The following is a 20065-nucleotide window of genomic DNA, read 5'->3' on the forward strand; positions in this document are numbered from 1 at the left end:
CTTCCCTCAACCATTCCTTTATCCTACTCCTTCCCTGTCCCTGCCACATGTACACACACACACACACACACACACACACACACACACACACGTGCGCTCTCATGTACACATGCGCCCACATACGCAAGCTGTCCCCCCCTTTTCTTTCTCAACCTTTTGTTGCATTGTGTGCTTGCTCTGTTCTGGGCACACCAATACAAGGAACACTCACCCCACCAATGCTTCCATCCTGTCCACCTCCACATCTAACTTCAATCCCTCCTACTGCAGCCTTCCTGAATGAAATACAGAGATAGGCAATTAGGGTCTGAAGGTCCGGGAAGCTCGACCTGAGGCTGCCTCACCGCCAGGCGGACAAGATGACCATGGGACTGGGAGGCAACCCACCACTACAAGGTGGAGGTGACGGCTGCGTGCAGTAGGGGTAGGTGGCTGAGGTTAAGCAGAGAGGGGGAGGATCCCGGAGAGTCATCCCCCTACCTGAGTCCCCATAACCCCCTCCCAGAACGACACCATCCCAAGAATTGGCAAGAGACACAGCCAAGGGATAATAAATATAATTGCTATGGCGGAACCCTGTCTAGAGAAGCAGGGACATCCTCTGCTCCCAGACCCCACCTGTCCCCTCCCGCATGCTGAGGGTGAGTTAGATGCTTTGAGATCACCCTGGGGCTGCTGGGAGCCATGGGGGTCGCTGAGGGCAGGCTGCAGTATTCCGGCTACCCAGCCCCTGGGCCAGCCTCCTAGCCCAGGACATCCAGGTAGACAGGAGGCGCCTGGGCAAGGGCTTGCAGCCGGGTGTGCACATCCTTGATGCTGTGGCGTTGTTGGGGCTCCCGCTGCCAGCAGCCCCGCATAATGGCGTAGACCTCCGGTGGGCAGGCACGAGGCCGCTCCAGCTCATGTCCCTGCGTGATGCACTCGATCGCCTGGGGCCACCAGAGGGAGAGAGAAGAGGGCACACTGGGCTGGGGGCAGGAGAGTGAGGCCAGACCCAGCACTGCCTCTGCCTCATTGAAGCTCCCAAGGCAGGTCATACGATATGTCTGGGCCTCGTGGCTACTAATAATCTGAAAGGATGCAGTGAATCCCAAGATTCCTTTCCACTCTGACACTGAGCAGTGGAAGGATTAAAGCTAAAGAGACCCTGGGAGGGTTGGGCTGGGGTAGAATTGTATCCCAAAGGGCTGGAATCAGACCCTAGGAAGACTTGCCAGGTGGGCCAAGGAAGGGGAGAGGCCAAGGCATTTGCCAAATCCATCAGTTTAGTGTTGACGGCTGCATGGAAGAAGGGAAGGGTTCTCCATCTCTCAGCTCCAGAGGGCAAAAAGAAAACAGAGCAGGGTTGCAGGTAAAGGCCTTGAAAAGTGGCTGGCTTGCATTTTAAGGTAGACGGCAACCCCACTTTTTTTCTCTTCTGCAGGTACCACTCTGTGGGGACCTAGCTGCTCTTAAAAGAAAACTGCAGCAGGAAAGATCAAAGTTAAACTCCAGGAAGGACTGCAAGAGCAGCTAAGGGATCCAAGGAAGGAGAGATTGTGGCAGGGAGATGCTTGAAGGGCCTGGAGTCTCTTCCCCCCTTCTTCCCTCCCTCGCCATTAGAGGACTTGGGTTATGGGCGGCACTAATTCCATTCCTTCTCTCAGTGCTTGAGAAAATTAAAATCTATAACCCTCTCTCCCACGCCACCAGCCTCCAGGGAGCAGACTGCATTAGGAGGAGAAATGGAAACTGACAGCTGCGAGCCAAGGAGGGGGTGGGGGGGGGAGCTGCTCTGGGAGAGGGAACACCTGTGCCCAGCCAGGAGGGCAAGGGGAGGTGTAGGACCGTCCTTCTTACAGTCTAACCTCCAGCCTTCCTGCTGCAGCATCAGGCCCTCTCGTATTGTGTTCCTCTTTCCATGCCTCTCCCTTTCACCCTGATGATGCCTACTAGGTCTATAAAATGCAGCTAGGGACGGGGGTCTGGGCTCCATTTATAAGTGCTTTGAGGTTCCCCCAGGAGCCAGTTAGAATAGGAGAAGGAAGAATGTGAGAAAAGAACAGGGTTGGGGTGGAGAGAGCAGTGTCAGCGGGATGCTGGATGGGTGCCCGACCTGCCGGCAGTGGGATGAGGGGCAGAAGGGGACAGAATTTCCTGAAAAAGGGACCCGAAGGGGCGGGGAAACGGTGGCCGGCAGGGAATGACCCACGGAGCGGGGCTGACCTCTGTGTTGGAGAGCTGGTACCAGGGTTGCTTGCCGTAGGTGAAGATCTCCCAGAGCACCACGCCGAAGCTCCACACGTCGCTCTCGGTGGTGAACTTGCGGTAGAGGATGCTCTCAGGCGGCATCCAGCGGATGGGCAGCATGGTGCGGCCTCCCACCTGCCGGCGTGCGGGTGCTGCGTCACCTCCTGCGGGCGCCCACCGCGGACAGCCTCTCCTGACGCAGACCCGCCCCCAGTCCCGTCATTAAAAATAAATAGAAGTGGCTCTCCGGCCCAGGGCTAAAAGGGAAAAACCGATGGTGCCGTTTCCCTCCGCGATAGTGGAGACAGACCCTCCTCCACTGGGGGCCGAGGGGGTAGGAGGAGGGTTAAAAACCAGAGCCAGAGAGTCTCAGACACCACACCGCCTGAGGAAGAGGAGGGCGTGCCCAGCAAGGGCAGGCACTGGAGGGGGACTCGGCATTAGCGTGTCTGCAGTTTGGATGCTGTGGGAGGGGTCGGGGTGAAAGACTTACGCGGTAATAGTCGGTGCTGTAGATATCCCTGCTCATGCCGAAATCGCCGATCTTGACCACTAGTCCCTGACCCACCAGACAGTTGCGCGTGGCCAGGTCCCGATGCACGAAGTGCAGACCCGCCAGGTACACCATCCCCGCGGCGACCTGGCTAGCCACGGCCAGCAGCTGCCCCAGGCCCAGAGGCCCTGGAGCCACGTCCTCCCCGCCAGCCAACAGCTTGGCATCAGGCCCGTGGGACCTTCGAGAAAGAGCGAGGGAGAAGGATAGGCTGGGAGGAGAGAACCCCCAGGAGCCTGAGAGAAGGGAGCCCAGGGAGCTGGGGGTTGGGGGGTGGGGGAAGGGACTCAGGGAATGGAGGAAGGAAAGAACAGGGGAGGCAGCTGTCTGGAGGGACCGGGATGGGGGGCGGCTGGTGTGCCCCACCTCTAGAGCTTCCACTGGTGCCCACACTTTCCACATTAATGCCTTCCTCTCAGGCAGCCCCCTTGAACTCCAAGCCCACTGGAGCTGCCCATTGGCCCCTACATCTCTTGCCCGGGTACACCTCCGACTCAGCCCTTGCGAAGGTGCTCAGCATCTTCCCCCAGGCCTGCCCCTGCCTCAGTGAAGGGAACATCCCCCACCCAGGCTGTGAGCCTGAAATGTGGTCGTCCTTGATTCCTGTCTCTCTCACCTTTGCCCTCGGTATCCAGCCTTCCTTCCAAAGGTTTCCAGGATGCCCTCCTCCTCCCCACAGCCATCCCTCCAGACCAGTCCCTGATCATTCATCTCCATTCCCCGATCATTCATCTCCATTCCCCAAATATTCCTTCTTCTGAAGCTGTCTGACTGATGGTTTTGTCAGTACTGCCCTTTCCTACTGGCCAACTTTCTCCTCAACAATTTATTTCTTCACTTATTCCAGGTAACATCTCCAATGTGCCAAGCACCAGAGCTACAGTGGAGGGTAGGATGCAGATAAACAGGTTACAGCAGTGCAGTGTGGGGGGCACCTGATGGGCACTCAGTGTAGGGATGGAAGAAGTCAGGGAAGGCTTCCTGGAAGAAGAGACATCTAAACTGACACTCAAGCCCTTGGGAAGGGAGGTGGGTAAGCCACTTGAAGGGGTCGGGGACAGGGGTGGGTGAAGGGGCTGGGAAGGAGACTCAGTGTACCAGGCAGAGGTAGAGGCCCAGAGGCGAGGAGAAATAGATGGTCCCTCCTAGGGGAAGTCTTCCGGACTCATCTAGGAGCTTTCATGTTTCCCTCCTTTGGTTTACCCGTGCTCTATCCACTATATAAAGCTGCTTTTCCTCCATCCTGGACCCCAGATGGATCCTGGCTTGCATCCGGTCCCTAGCACAGAGCCCACACCGCATCTAGTGAGTAAGGGGAAGGGCTCCTCTTTGGCCTCCTCTTGACTTGGGTTCCTCTGAGCCAATTCACCTCCACATTTAACCTCAGGTCTGCCCTCACCTCCTTCCCGCTCCACATCCTCCATTGGCTCCTCCCCATGCTCAAGATAAGCTCAGACTCTGGAGTCTCTCCCAGCTGAATTTTGCAGCCTGGCTACACGAATGATCTGTCACTCCCAAAGGGATGTCTGGAGACCAAATCACTACCATCAGCTGTACAAGCACACTCATCCAGAACCACAGTCCCACGTTGTCCCTCTTACTGGTAGGGAAACTGAGGCCAGAGAGGAAATCTACTTGGCAAAATAGGCGCAGCTAGTAAGTCGCAGTTGATTCCAAACCCTGGCCCTTTCCCTGCCTCACACGGCCCCAACCTCACAGGGGGTCCACCTCATCGGAGTAGGACGCAACGAAGGGAATATGTGACCATCACGGTCAGGGGTTGAGAGCAGGGCTCTGCCTGGGGTCACATCTCCCTGGACTATTTGTTACCTGTGTGCCCTTGAGCAAGTCACTTAACCTCTCTAAGCCTCATCTGAGAAATGGGTACATTTCTTGAAGTTATTAAAATTATCAGTACAAATTAGTTAACATATCAGAGTTGTTCTGTCCAAAGCCAAAGAAACGAATTTTTGGTAACTTTCTTCAAGTATAAATTGCCATATATGCTAGGAGACTATGAAAAATAAATATACATTTATATGATTATACAGACATATATGTATAAGCACATACAGTCATAATTAGAATGAATTATAAAATATATAGCACAGTGCCTGGAGCGTGGAAAGTGCCTGATAAATGTCTGTTATTGCTGTTATCGTAGTTATCAAAACTGCCACCTCCTACAGGCCTGGCTTCTGTGTGCCACACGCACGTGCACACACACTCTCTGCAAAGCCCACCCATCCTGAAGATTCAGCTCGTGACTTCTGCTAATTCAACCTCCCTGACATTGCCGCTCTGTCCTCCGCACGGACTCTCCTCACATTCACACACTTGCCTCACATTTGCCTCGCGGACAGGGCCTTCCTGCTCCTTCTTGGTGTCCCACCCCCCTCAGTTCAGCAGACAAGCAGGGATGTGCTTGTAGGGAAGGGACGACGGGCCAGGGGCCAGCGCCAGGGCCAGGCCCTCATACCGGAGGAAGCGGTTGAGGTCACCATGCCGCATGTACTCAAAGACCATGAGCAGCGGGCGGCCCTCGGTGCAGACGCCAAAGAAGCGCACGATGTGCTGGTGCTGCAGCATGGTGAGCAGCTCGGCCTCCCGCTGGAAGTCCTGCCGGGCGCTCTCAGACACCTCTTTCAGCGCCTGGATGGTAGGGGCAGGGACGGGCCTGGGTGGGGGCCCAGCCTTGACCTCCCCACGTCCAAGGTGACCCATCCACCCCCAAGTCGTGAACCATGCCAGACCCCAGCCTCCCACCCACCAGCCTGAGCACCCCACCCTGGAATGATGGTGCTCTGGGAGGGGGGCCCGGGCCAGCAATATCGCATGGCCAAGGTCTTACCTTGACGGCCACTAGCATCTTGTCCTGCTCAGGCAGCAGGTTGTGGCACTCAGCTAGGAAGACCTTCCCAAAGGCGCCTTCGCCCAGCTCCCACTTGAGCACGATATCTCGGCGCTTGATGTGATGAACACCTGCGGGGGGGCTTGCAGGATCAGACAAGAGCCCCAGTCTTGGGAAGGATGGGACAGGGGCAAGGACAGGACTGTCCAGCAGGGCTGTGCTCTGCACAGGGGGTGCCAGGCAAAGGGGAGGATGGACACTGAGCCTTCACACCTTCACCAAGCCCCATGACATGATGTGCACATGGATGGCAGCGGGGTGGGAGGGAAGGCTTGTTCAGGCCTGGGGTGGGCAAAGGCAATGGCACACAGGGGCTTCTCCACATGCACACACACACACGTACAAACACACACACACACAGGCTCGCCCACACCCTTGACCCAGCCCCTCACAGGCATCACTGAAGTACTGTGGGTTCTCAATGATGTGGCCTTGGAGCCCAGAGCTTTTGCCCTCGCTGGGAGACAAGGAGCTGCCACCCAATGTCATGAAATGCAGGGACATGGCCAGTCCATCCTCTGGAGCCAGCACGGTGGGGCCTGGGGAGGAGACACAGTCACATGGCGGGGTCACAGCCCAGGCACACACTCTAGCTCCTGTCAGGTTGCAGCGTGCCAGGCGACCTCACCTCATAGCTTGCACGGGCGGAACAGAAGAGCTAGGAAGCAAGACAGCAGGCAGGAGGAAGGGGAGGCACTATGGCCATTCTCTGTCTGGCTCCTGTCCAACCCCAGGCCCCGTGGGCCACCAGAGAACTCCCCCACTGCCCCCCCGCAGAGCCCAGACCTCCCAGACCCACTTAGTGTTTGACTACAATCCAGCCACCAATTAGCAGATGCTACCTCTGAAACTACCCCGGCTCCAGCACCGACACACTCATATTCACAAGCCCCATAGCCAGTCCTCGTATACCCCAAACACACACTCTGTAGAACTCCATGTGTGCACAGGCCCCCACAGAGAGGACAGAGTGGGGAAGAGCCAGCAGGAAACAAAGCCAGACGGACAGACTGACAGACAGCCATTCTGCAGCCTCCCAACTCACGGTTGATCCCAAACTTGTTCCTCCGTCCACATTTGTTGAGCACAAGAAATGTCGTCGAAAGGAAGAGGCAGGCAAAAACAGCCAGGCCCACAGCCATGGAGACCTGAGGGTGTGGGGTGGTCAGATTTGGGGGTTGTCTGCACTCTCAGAGCTCCCCCATAGCAAACTGTTTCTCCATCCTGCATAGATGCCCAGAGCCAGGCCCCCAGACCTGCCTCCTCCTCCCCTGGGGCCTCCAAGTCACGGCTGTAAAGGGGGCTGATTAAGCTCAGGCCAGATTCTACTGATCTCTGTGCTCTGACCAGAAATGACATGCAGATGAGCCTCTAGCCCGGCCTCCTGAATCTAAAGTCCTGGACAAGCTTCCACTTCCCACGCTCACCCCAAAAGGTGTTTCATCCTTCTCCACTGGGTCTCCGGATGTGCTGTTGGTGTCTATGGGGACACAGGGCAGGAAGGATAAGCTTTGGCACACACTGTGTCTCCTCTACCGACTCCCCACCCTGGCCCCAGCTGACCCCCCAAGGATCAGGTTAACTGTACCCCCTGCCCCAGCCGCAGCTCCAGGGACCAGACAGAACCTGCCCTCCAGCCTGGGCTACTCACCCACTGGCGAGAAGGAGACTGCAGCAGGAGGGAGGAGAGAAAGCAATCAGATGGGGAAAAGAGCAGTGCATCCCCTTCCCCCTCTGGGACTCATCCCTTCGTGGGTGGGGGTGGGATGGGGAGGTGGAGCTGCTGGACCTCAAGGGAGAAGATGCACGTGGCCCTTTTCCAGCTGGGCCAGGGATGCCCTGGTGCGTGGCCCTCTCTTCAGCCAGCCCAAGTGAATGGAAGAGCTCAGGGGTTCAGGACTCCTGGGGTTTGGGGGAGGCAGGGGCAAGGAGGACAGCGCAGAGCTGGACACCAGAACCCCAGGCTCCTTTCTGTCCAAGACCAGGCACTCCAACTTCTGAGGTCAGGATCACAGCAGGAAGTGGGCCAGGCATCCCTGGACACCTGGATCTGTACCCAGGTGGAACCCAGGGAGAGGGGGCAGGGTTCAGGGTGGCCCTCACACCGGGGATGGGGTCCTCAGGGTTGAACTCGAAAGGGTTGTCCATGAAGGCGGCCATGACGGAGGCGGCGGCCTGGCCCAAGGGGTTGGTCGCCAGCAGCGTGTAGTTGCCATTGTTGACGTGGGTGGGCTGGTTGAGGCGCAGGCAGCCGTGTCGCACGGTCTCGTTGGCTGCCAGCTCCAGGAACTCGGTGAAGATGAAGCTGGTCTCGTTGAGCACAGAGCCATTGAAGAGCCAGCGCAGAGAGGGCGTGGGCTGCCCGTCCACGGAGAAGGGGATGCACCAGTGGTGCTGCTCCACCGCTGGCTGCAGATGCACACTGGCGGGGACTGCGGGCCAGAGAGGGGACAGAGAGAGTCCGGGAGCAGCTGCAGACCTGACAAATCCTAGGTGGGGGTGGGAGTGTACAGCTGGAAATCAGGGGGTAGGCCTAAGAGAAACTGGTCAGCAGGCTCTAAGAGATTCGTAAGGAGAGACGTTTTGAAGAAAGCTGACAGTAAATCTTAAATAAATCAGGCAGCAGGTATATAAAACTCAAGCTTAAAAAACTTAAGTGGGGCTTCCCTGGTGGCGCAGTGGTTGAGAATCTGCCTGCCAAGGCAGGGGACACGGGTTCGAGCCCTGGTCCGGGAAGATCCCACATGCCACGGAGCAACGAAGCCCGTGCGCCACAACTACTGAGCCTGCACTCTAGAGCCCGCAAGCCACAACTACTGAAGCCCATGTGTGCCTAGAGCCCATGCTCTGCAACAAGAGAAGCCACCGCAATGAGAAGCCCGCGCACTGCAACGAAGAGTAGCCCCTGCCCACTGCAACTAGAGAAAGCCCGTGTGAAGCAAGAAAGACCCAATGCAGCCAAAAAATAAATAATTCCTTGAAAAAAAAAACCATTTAAGTGGTGGGTTTAAAGAAAATAAGTAACAGTCCTAGAGAAGTAGGGTACCAGCTTATGGAAATTAGACATGGAGTCTTTTGGATGAGGGATGTAGAAAAATTAAGTGTAATCAAGCCTAAGAAGATCGGGAAGGGGGCCTAAACATCAAACAAATATATATATATATATATATATACACTGTTTAAAAACTTTTTGAAAAAAGATATGGGTTTGAAATAGACCCAACCTGAAAGAAGCAAAAGCCCCTCAATAATAGAAAAAAAATAATAATAAACAAATAAATATATATATATATATATGTATGTATAAACACATACACACACACGATACTGGAATTCCAGCCAGCACCCATGCAATGGAATACTACTCAGCAGTGAACTGAATGAACTAATAGTTACTCCCATTAACGTGGACGAATCTTACAAAAATAATGTTGAGGGACTTCCCTGGTGGTCCAGTGGTAAAGAATCTGCCTTACAATGCAGGGGACGTAGGTTCAATCCCTGCTCAGGGAGCTAAGATCTCACATGCCGCGGGGCAACTAAGCCCATGCGCCACAACTACTGAGCTCGCGTACCTCAACAAGAGAGCCCGCGTGCCACAAACTACAGAGTCCAAGTGCTCTGGAGCCTGCGTGCCACAACTAGAGAGAGAAAACCCGCAAGCGTCAACGAAAGATCCCTCATGACTCAACAAAGATCCCATTAAGATCCCTCAACTAAGACCCGACGCAGCCAAAAATAAATAAAATAAATAATAAATAAATCTTAAAAAAAAATAATGTTGAGCAGAAGAAACTAGACACAAAATAATACGAGATATGATTCCATTTATATAATGTACAAGAACAGACAAAACCCCACCATATTGATAGGGAAGCCTACGTGTGTAAAATTATTTTTAAAAGCAAGGAAATGATTATCACAAAAGTCGGGATGGGGTGGAGAAGGACGGGGTTCTGAATGGGGAGAGGAAGAGAGTGTCTTCTTAACTGCTGGTAAGAATAATTACTGTTTAAGGTGTATATGTTTTGTGTACATATCTATGTATGTTGTTTCACAAGAAGAAAAATTTATATAACATAGAAGATTTTAAATAATTTGTGGCAGACCTAGGGAAATTAGGCAGTAAGCCTAAAGAGGAACTTAGATGGGGAATTTCTTCTTTTAAAACTAGGATGTAGGGACTTCCCTGGTGGCCCAGTGGTTAAGAATCCGCCTTCCAATGCAGAGGTTGCGGGTTCGATCCCTGGTGGGGGAACTAAGATCCCCGCATGCCAAGGGGCAACTAAGCCCGGGCCACAACTAGAGAGAAGCCAGCGCGCTGCAATGAAGAGCCCACCCACCGCAATGAAAGATCCCGCGTGCCGCAACTAAGGCCCAACGCAGCCATAAATAAATAAATTAATTAATTAATTAAAAATAAAAAAAATAAAACTAGGATGTAGGGCAGAAGTTCTAAGGAGGAACGGACATGAAGAAATACAGCAGAGCAGTGAGAACGGGCAGGCAGCTGGTGTTGAGGGCTTCAGGTAGCAAGACTTGGGCAGGGGCCAAAAAGAAATCCATCTCCGTCCCTCTGGCCTTGACGAGCCCCCAGGACTTCTCTCAAAGGATCAGGTTTTCATGGGAATCTGGAAACAGCTGGGAGAGAGCAGCTGTGGACACACACATCCCACCCCTTTCCTGCAGCCCCTCACGCTCACATCCTCTTTTCAGGGAAGAAGGGATGGGAGTGGGCGCAGGGGCAGTCATTGGGACTCACAGGAGACGTTGACCTGGACGGAGATTTCAGCCCGGCCCACGTCATTCTCCGCCCAGCACGTCACGTTCTTCCTATTGAGGTCACTGGTGACATTGGCCAGGGTCAGTCCCAAGGACGGCAGACTCCCAGATTGCTGGGTCATAGAAGAAAGGGGAAAATCAAGAAAAGCTTCAGCTGGCTTGGGATTGGAGGCAGGGCGGCTGGAGCTGATGTCTTTGGGGAGCCCCTCTGGCCCAGATGGAAAAGCGAGGAAGGCTGGGAGGGAGGGGAAGGAAAAAGGTGTGGGAGAGAATATAGCAGAGAATGGCCCTCCTTTAGAGCTTGTTTGCAGATTCTCCTGGGTCATTTGTTTAATGATCTGAAAAATCTAGAACACAACCAATAACCTCAAAATAGGCACAAAATACCCCAAGCCATAAAACCACCATCTAAACAGCTAAATAGATGTCACAAATCCCAAGTACTAAATATGCACAACTAATTGGAAAACCAGCTAGGATCTCACCACCTACTCATTCTTGTTTTACACATAGTTCTAAGAAACTTAGTCTCAGCCCAAGGAAGATCAGAAACAAAGAGATGGTGCTGGTAACAGGGCAGCAGTTAGAAGCAACGGTAGAATCATGATGACTACCTTTGGCAGATGGAAAAAGAGAGTGAAGTTAGAGAGAAGCTAAGTGACTTGGTTCTGAATCATCATCAAAAGACTGAATCAGATTCAGATTCTCTTCCTAAGACACCATGGACGTTATATGGCCTTAAGACAATTCTTAATCTTGTTGAACCAAGATTTTCTTATTCTGTAAGCTGAAGAGGTAAACAAAATGATCTTTTGACATCTTAGAAAGCTATTTTCATAAAATGATGAAAATAGATGAAGTAGTGGACAAATCTGATTTATCTGGAAATTTTGTAAATGTGGAATCCCTTGAATAAATACCACGAAAGGTGAAGTTTCTCTGGGCTTCCAGTGGAATATGTGAGTTCAAAGACTCCAGAAGAGCTCTGCAGCCTCTTATGCAAGGCCTGGGTTCCAGCCACCCCAAGGGGAAGCCCTGCCCTAAGCTTCTCTCGGCTGTCTCATCTCCTCCAAGTCACCCTGGGGTATGGCGTCCCATGAACTCTTCCCTTTGAGCTGCTCTGCCACCCTTCACACTCCTGAGGGGGACCAGCCTCCCCTCCCCTCCCCTCCATTTAGCCCAGTTAGGGTATGGCTTTTCTATAGAAGTCTCCAGAAAACAGAAGTGGTAGCAAACATGTAAAGCTCCCAAAGAGAAAAGCAAAAACCTGCAACTTCCCAAAACAGATAGCTTATCAAAAGTCTCTCCACAGATGGTCATGCCCAGCCTCTTGTTTCTGCCTTGTCCCCTTTTCCATTACTCACACTCAGTGGCTTTGATCTCTGGGAGAGGAGGAACCACTCAGTGGCCTGTGGTCCCTCCACCATGTCTGGACCCCCTGCTCAGGGGTCCAGTGGTTCCTCCTTCAATATTGTTCCAGGGGCCACCAGCAATTCTGGGGTTGACTCCCCTCCCAAAGCGAGGGCCTCCAAACTGAACACCACACCCCTGCTTTCACTGACCCAGCTCCTTCCAGGGACTGGACCCTCTGTGTCCACCCGTGAGGGGCCAGCTTTCTGGGTGGGCACAGCCCAACGTCGACCCCTGCTGACCTTGTCCATGAGGCCTCCTGAGTCAACTACAGCTACTCTCAGCTGCCCGTCGCCAGCCTGAGGACAGAGAGTGCCCAGAGGCAGGCAGGACATCAGAAGGCCATCATGTCTACCTCCTCAGCTGACAGATAAGAAAACCAAAGTGCAGGCAGATTGAGGGATTTTTCCAAAAGTCACTCCAAGAATTAATTAGTGAGAGAGCTGGAACCAGACCTGTGCCTCCTTTATTAATATGCTCATCACACACTCAAGAGGATGTTGCTTCCAGAGTCTCCAGAAAATGATCGAAAGGCCCCCAAGAACTGGCCTGGGTGCAGGACCACAAATATTGCGCCCCGTCCCTGGTTCTCAGTTTCCTTATCTAGAAATGAGGTGGATGGGAGAGTTGGTCTGTTGGGTTCCCCTGTTCAGCTCCAATATGTGAGGGCTCTGTGACCCTCTCTCTTGTGGCCAGCACCTTGATCCCAGAGTGGGGACCTAAGTTGTGGCGGATCGGTGGAGCCTGGGGTCCTTGCTGGGCCAGGGCCTGGCCTGAGGGCATGTGCATGCCTGCGGCTGTCCAGCAGCACGAGGCCTAGTCCCAGGGCTCTAAACCGTCTCTGTCCATCCCTCACCCTTTATGTGCTTCTTATTTGTTGTCTCTCTTTCCCTGTCTTTGTCTCCTGTGCTCTGTGCAGGCCTCGAATCAGGAGGGGGGGCATGGGGGCACGGGCAGTGGAGGGCTTCTCACCATCACCGTGGCTGACTCCTCCAGCTCCGTGAGGATCCAGCCGGCCTGCTCCAGGCCCTGCCCCTCCACCTGGCACTGCAGCAACACGTCGTCCCCCACGTCCACGGAGGCATTGGGCATCTGGACCTTCAGCGTGGGCACACCTGGTGGCCCAGGATGCCCAAGGGGCGTTAGAGCTGGGAGTGGCCTCCGAGCCCCGACCAAGGGCGGTGCTCCTTCTCCCACCCTCCTCAGAGCCCCTGCTCCTGCCCCCCAACCTTCAGTTTCCCCCAGCTCTTGCCAATGTCCGTTTCCCAGCCCCTCTTCAGGGCTCACCCCCTGAGCCCTGCCCAATGCCCTCTCCCCAAGCATGGTGCTCTTTCCCAGCCCCTCACACCACCTCCAGCACGTACCGCAGCTGGTGTTGGACATGAGGGCAAGGGGCCCCTGCCCGGGACACTGCAGCTTCTGTTCCCGCACTCCGCCCAGCCCCTCCTCCTCCCAGCGCTGCAGCCAGAGCAGGGCACAGGTACAGTGCAGGGGGTTCCCCGACAGGACTCTGGTGGGTGTGGGGGACACCAAGAGAGTTAGGGGAAGGGCAGATGTGAAGGAAGTACTACAGCAAGAGGGAGTGCAGTTAGACAGCAGGGTGGACTGTCTAGAGGTGAAGGAGTGGGGAGATGGGAGAAGTTCCTCTCATGGACCCCCCTCACAAGACACTGCTGAAAGAAATAGAATGCCGAAAGTCAAAGACAGCCAGCTGTGGGCTACGTGGAATTCCCTCACCTGGGCTCCCCAGGGTGACAAGCCAGGTGAGGGCTCCAAGTAGGGTGACAAGGAGAGAAGGGCACAGCCTTCCGGGGTGACCCAGAGGCCTGAGGCGCCCACCAAACATACACGGACCACTGCCGTCCCACCCATCCCATGAGCACTGTGGGCGGATGTGCCCGTGTGCACAGGCCCCGAGAACCACGCCAGCACCCCGCTTCCCAAGCACACACGCAATCAGTTGTCCAGGCCAGCTCTCCACCCCCCACCCCAAGTGTGCCCAGGGCAATCACCACCTCAATGGCTGGGCCTGCAGCTTCTGCTTCGATGGGGGGTTCACAAGCATGCATATGGACAGCCAAACACGCGGTCCCCAGAGAGAACACCCCAACCCCCCCCAAAGTTCCACGCAGACACAGCGACACATACCTTCACACAGAGGTTCAAGTGCCCGAGGGCACACACACACACACACACACACACACACACACACACACACACACTTGCTGCTCTTGCCCCTGGAAGTCCCCACACTCACAGTTCCTGTAGGGAGAGGCCCTGCACGGTTTTCCAGGAGAGAGACTCCAGAGCATTGAAGGACAGATCCCTGCGGGAGTTGAGACAGAGCAGACAGACCCTGTGAGCGAGCGACCTTGCTCTGACCCAGTGTGAGGGAGGGGAGGAGCCAGGAGGAAGCTGACATCTGGCTCCCCCGACCCCAGCCCTGGCAACTAGACCTAGCCCGGCGAGTCACTGGAGAGGGGGGACTGGTTAGGCTCTCTGAGTCCCGCTCTTCTCCCTGGGACAACAAGGGTTAACCCCACTTAACCCCCTCCCCAGACCCCAGGGAGGCGGGGTGGTCCGAGGGAACAGCCGCTCCCCCTCCCCAAGCCTTGGCCCCAGCTGGCAAAGTGCTGAGGCCCCAGCTGGGGGCAGGGGCTCCATCTGTGCTGCCTGCCCACAGAGCCCAGGACCGGGCCAGAGGAGGAGGGGGAGCACGGGGCCTCCACACTCCCTTGCCCCCTGCTGGATGCCGTGCGAGGATCTCAGAGTCCTTCCTCGGCTTCCCTCCCCACTCCTCCTTCCTTCCCCTCCTCAGGGACTAAGGAAAGTTGGCTGCAATGGACGCCAGACCCCCAGCCCCCTAGCTGTAGAGATGGAGAAGGGGAGTTGGGTGAGGGCCAGCTCCAGTACTCTGCGCCCTGCACCAGGCTGCCACTCCTGGGACCCTCTGCCTCTGAGGGGCCTGCCCTGACCCCTCCCCTTGCCTAGCTGTCTTTCAGCTTGTGGAGGCTGAGATGGAGAGTAGCCGCCACACGGGGATCACAAAGGCTACCCGCTTTAGCGCCAGACAGAGCTGAGTGTGCCTCTGTCCTGCCACTTACAGCTGCGTGACCTCAGCCCAGCCACTGAACACGTCTGATTCTCAGAATTCTCATCTATAACATGGAGATGACACTACCTTTCTCACCAGGTTGATTGCGAAGATTCGCTGACCTAAGTATCGTGAGGTGTCACTGAGTACGCATTTTTAACTGAAGCCCTAGTACACAGTCAGTGAGGTAACATCACCTCATTTTGTCTGTCGTTGTTGCTAAATCACGGACACACAGAGAGTTTAGAGTACCCAGCACAACTCTGAATGACAGGCTCCCACCACACTTCCCATCTCTCCACCTGCCAGTGGTGAGAAGGAGGAGCTGAACTCCTACCCTCAGAGGGCCTGCCAGGGACTCCAAGGGTCTCTCCTGCCCACCCCTGCCCCTCCCCCTCCTCTACAGAAGGGGTGGCTGTGACTCCCAGGGGAGTACCCCGAGTAGCAGATCTGGTCCCCCAGCTCCCAGGCTATCCCAGGGGCCAGGGAGCAGGTGGGAGATAGAGTCCCGGCCAGAACCCGGAGCCCTGCTCCCCGTCCTTGCTCCCTTGGGACTGGTGTGTATCTGAGCCCTGGGAAGAAAACTGAGGCAGGCACCTATGAGAAGTGCCCCTGTAGCATGAAGCATGGAAGTGAGGCAGCAAGAAGGACCTTCCAGCTGGCAGGGGTGGGAGCTGAGGGCACCGCCATCCCTGAAGTGGATGGGAAGAAGGCCCCAGGAGAATGGGTGGAACGACTTCCCTGACCAGGCTGGGGCCTTCCTCAGAACAGTTCCCTGGGGAGGGCCAAGCCCATTAGCCGCCCAAGCCTAGGTGTCTTCTCACCCCCCTCTGCCCAACCCTGGCCACTCACAGGCGACGGAGACGAGGAGTGAAATGGAAGGCATCTGGCGCCACGAAACGGAGACCACTCTTCACGATGGTGCTGGGGAGGGTGCAGCAGGATCAGCACCGAGGCTCGTAGCTCCCCTGGGTCACACTCTCTGCCCATGCCAGCCCTCCAGTCCCCAGTGCCGAGCCCTGGACCCCTCCCCGCCCTCCTCAAAGCTTTCTCAGCCACCCTGGACCCCTGAGACCACTGGGCTCACTGACCGGCCAGCCCCTCCGTCCTCAGCCTCTCAGGTCCTCCCACGCCCCTCCCGGGCCCCTTGAGCCCTCCCTGACCCTCTGGTCCCCCAGGCCCTGTGTGGAGCCCCTCACAGGTTTCTCAGCTCCCCCAGGCCCCTCAGGTCACTGAGCTTCAGCTGCCACAGATGCTGCTGGTTCTCGATGTAGCTGTGGGGAGAGGGGTTGGGAGTCACAGGGGCGCAGGCCCACACTCGAGTTCCCACGCCCACCCACCTCCCTCCCTCCCAATCACACGCGCGTGTGCACACATGCATCCAGTCACACAAAAACCTGTTTACACGCGTACACATGCACAGGCATGCCCACACACATGCATCCTCATAGGCATGGAGACCCACCACCTCACACAGCCATATCGTCCCATGCATGCATCCTCACACCATCACACATGCACACTCTCACACACTCAAGCATGCACACACACAGATGTGTAAACATATGCACAGAGACACATCTCCTCACACACGCCCACACATGCATGCATGAACCCACAGGTGTGCCCGTGTGCATGCTCACGCTATCCCCACGGGGAAAAACATAGCTGCATAACTCTCATGCGCACACACACACGTGAGAATGTGTGGGCATACTCACATTCATAAACACACACAAGTCCATTTGCAGCTTGGCGTTCTGCTTTTAAACACAGAGCCCCTCCTGCACACGCTCAGCAATAGGGGGTCACGCTGAAACGCTTGTTTCCACAAAGGGCCTACGCTCATCCCTGCCACTGCCCCACCCAGAACAAAGGAAGCCCTGTGGCCATGTAAATATGCGCTCCCAAACACACCACTCAGGGGCCACCGTCTGGGCTCACCCATACTGCTGTGCACACGCACAGACACACACACACACCCCACCCTCTCCCCCTCAAAGCTGGTCCCTCCCCACACTCAAGAAGCAACCCCTCCATCGCCCCCCCCCCATCTTTCAGCAAAGCGAGTGACAGGCATAGAGGCTGTCAGTCAGGGACTCCTTGAGCCCCTCCCTGCCCCAGGAGGGTCCCAGGGAGGAGGAGAGGGGCAATGAGAGGAGGGAGTCAGAGTTGGGGATGGTGGAGAGGCACCAAGTGGCTGTGTTTCACAGTGAGAGGGCAATGGGAAGGCTGAGGGTGGGGAGCAGGGTGCAGAAAAACAAAGAGATAGCGAAACAGGGACACCTAGGAGGAAGAACTGACAGGAGGAGACTGGCAGAGACACAGAGACAGAGACAGACAAGGAGAGAGACAGATAAGAAAAGGGAGACAGAGGGACAGGTAGATAAGCACAGAGAGCCAGAGAAAGCAAGATGGGGAGAAGAGAAAGAAAGAAGTAAAAGCAGGCATGCAGGGCTGTGGGATTTCTGACATCCCAGGCCCTGTCCAGCTTCTGGATCTGGCACGCCAGGGAGTTCCTGAGAAGTCAGCTGCCCTGCAGCGGCACGTCAGGCCCGCCCCCAACACACACAGGGGCCCCTGACTCACTGCCTGTTCTCAGAAATCTCCCCCTCTACCCTGTACTTTCCTCAATTGTGGGAACCAGGACCAGCCTGAATGACCCCTCCCCGCCAGCCCTTCCCAGACTTGGCCCCTGCAGGACAGCCAGGCATCGGGTCCTCAGTCCCCTGAGGTCTAGGGAGTAAAACTCCAGTGACTCTGAGAGAGAGTAGGTCCCTGTCCTGCCAACCCCCCCACCAGCCCCTGCCCAAAGGACCTAGAGCTATAGGGACCCCGGGAGGGAGTGAGAAGTAGTGTGGCCGGGGGTGTGCAAACTGTCAGGCAGCGTGCTCAAAGCTGCCTCATTCGTTTGGATTCATAATCAATCTGTCTATTCGAGTCCATTATCTCCTCGTTAGCTCTGCGGGTGAGGGAGGAGGAGGGGACCTTGCAGGCGGAGGCAGGGGTTAGACTGCCGCCCCACCCAGAGTGACAGCTCAGCTCACCACCCTGCATGCCTCCCACCCCCCCAGCCCCAACCTGTCCACACTTCCCACCACCCCCTCCCCCAGCTGGACCTACTAGGGGCTCGGAAGGGAATCAGGAAAAGAGAGCGCTGATGGGGAACATTCAGGAGCCTGGGCCCTGCTTTGAAGGCCCAGAGTGATGAATGGACGGGATTGGGGGTGGCAGTCTGGACCTCAGGCCCCCTCCCATCATGCAGAAACCTAGGTCCAGACCAAGACAAGGCCATCTTGCCTCCTCATCTCCCTAGGGCCATTAGGGAGAGAGATCAAGTACCTTCCTGTTAATTACCACAAGATACCCACGTAACTCAGTGCCAATTATTGCAGGCTGCTCAAGTCACTTCCAGACATCGATGGCCCCTGCCTCAGATACCTTCCAGCCTGTCATACATGAGGTCAGGGCTCCTTGCCCATTCGCTAACCCCAGGCCACAGGAGGAGAATATTCTAGCAGTTCCTTTCTTCTTCTAGAAGTCTTGCTGGCCATGCCAGCCACATAGAATACTCAAGTATTTTCCAGCCACCACCATGCGATGCTTGAGTACCTCTAGGCCAGTAAGTACGGAATACTCCCTTAGGTTTCACCTGCTGCTAAAAAGTACTTGAGTATTTTGTAACCAGCTACTGCAGGATGTCAGAGTACTGCAAATGCTGGAGATTCCTCTTCGTTTCCAGTCCCGAAGGGAGGAGAGTCTCTCAGCAAGGCCCCTGACTCCCTGCCCAAAGTAGGGAGACAAGCGTGGTGAGGGAGATGGGGTGGGGAGAGGGAAGCCAGGTGGGGCTCTCATTTCCCACATCCAAATCAAGAGGCGGTGTGGACAAGAGATGGTGGAAGTGGGAAGAAGAGAGCTCAACCACCAAGCTATGGCTCCTCAGCGCCTCCCACCTATTCCAGTTCAATTCCCAATTCCAGAGAGAATTGGTGTTGCCTGGTCATGACAAGGAAGGGGGAGGGGGCTGATTTCTCCCTGGAAAAGGGAGTTGGTGAGGATGCCAAACTGGGGGGGGGGGGGTGTCTCTGCAGATAACCGCCCCCTGCATAGGGCAGAGGGTGGACTCCTGGCTGAGCTCCAGAAAGCGGTTTCTAGAAGGCTGGGCTCTCTCAGATCTGGTCCACAGAGAGCTCCCTTTCCTCTCCTCGAAGCTAGCACCGCAGCTGCTCTGAGCCCAACTTCCAGGCAGTAACTGCGGAGGCTGCCAGGGCAGCGGAGGAAAGCCGAGGCACAGTCGCGGGCTGCACGGTATCAGCCTCCCGCCGCGCCCGCCCCTCCTGATACAGCAAGCAAGCGGCGAGCCCGTGCCCACGGGGCACTGCTATGCCCGCCTTTCCCCGCGCCCCCTCGCCCGCCAGACACTCACAGCTCCGTCAGGTTCTCGGCGCCTGGCAGGTGGCGGAGGCTATCCAGGGCCCCAGGCCGGGTGCAGCGCAGCCCCGAAGGGCCGTGGGGGCAGCAGACATCGGGGCAGGGTGCAGCGCCCGCAGATGCCAGCATCAGCCAGGCCAGCAGGCTGCCCGGCCCCGTAGCCCGGCGGTGCCCGCCGAGTTGCCCGCGCCGTCCGCCTCGCAGCATCGCGGCGGCGCCCGCCTCGCCCCGGCCGGGCAGCCGTCTGTGTGCTTCCAGCAGCGGCTGCCTGGCCTCCCGCGACATGTGCGCTGGGCAGTGTTAAAGACCCAGCCGCCAGGAAAGGGCGGAGCCAGCGGCCCCCGCCCGGCCTCGCTCCGCCCCCTCTGACTCCAACCCCTCCCCCTCCTCTTCTAAGTCCCCAACTTTGCCCCCACCCTGGCAGCCTACTCCCCCAAGATCCCCCCAGCTCCAGGAGACGCGGAAGGGCAGCCGCAGAACTCCTCGGAGGTGTCTGCTGGGAGTAGGGGAACTGGGAAGTTGATACATTATTTCTCCCAGCCTACAGAAGCTGCATTTAGGGGGGAGGGGAGATGACTGAGCTTTGGGAAAGCTTGCCGTCCAGGTCATCCTAGCCAGCCCCCGGCCTCACATCTCACTCCGCACGGGGCGCGTG

General features: G+C 56.3%; 1 protein-coding gene across 1 annotated transcript; it reads right to left on the minus strand.

Annotated features, from left to right (window-relative positions):
• Positions 1-541: 541 nt before the first annotated feature.
• NTRK1 (neurotrophic receptor tyrosine kinase 1) lies at positions 542-19751 on the minus strand. The gene is made up of 17 exons (XM_082399017.1): positions 19406-19751; positions 16179-16253; positions 15832-15903; positions 14143-14211; positions 13250-13395; positions 12858-13000; positions 10456-10588; positions 7799-8125; positions 7345-7362; positions 7121-7173; positions 6739-6841; positions 6086-6232; positions 5634-5764; positions 5262-5434; positions 2723-2963; positions 2206-2364; positions 542-929 (listed from the first exon to the last, which is right to left on the minus strand). The coding sequence occupies exons 1-17, from the start codon at positions 19693-19695 to the stop codon at positions 744-746; spliced, it is 2466 nt and encodes an 821-aa protein (XP_082255143.1). The 5' UTR covers positions 19696-19751; the 3' UTR covers positions 542-743.
• Between the last annotated feature and the right edge of the window lie 314 nt (positions 19752-20065).

This window comes from Balaenoptera borealis (genome assembly GCF_965194805.1).
Source record: "Balaenoptera borealis genome assembly, chromosome: 1".
In the NCBI taxonomy this organism is placed as follows: Eukaryota; Metazoa; Chordata; class Mammalia; order Artiodactyla; family Balaenopteridae; genus Balaenoptera; species Balaenoptera borealis.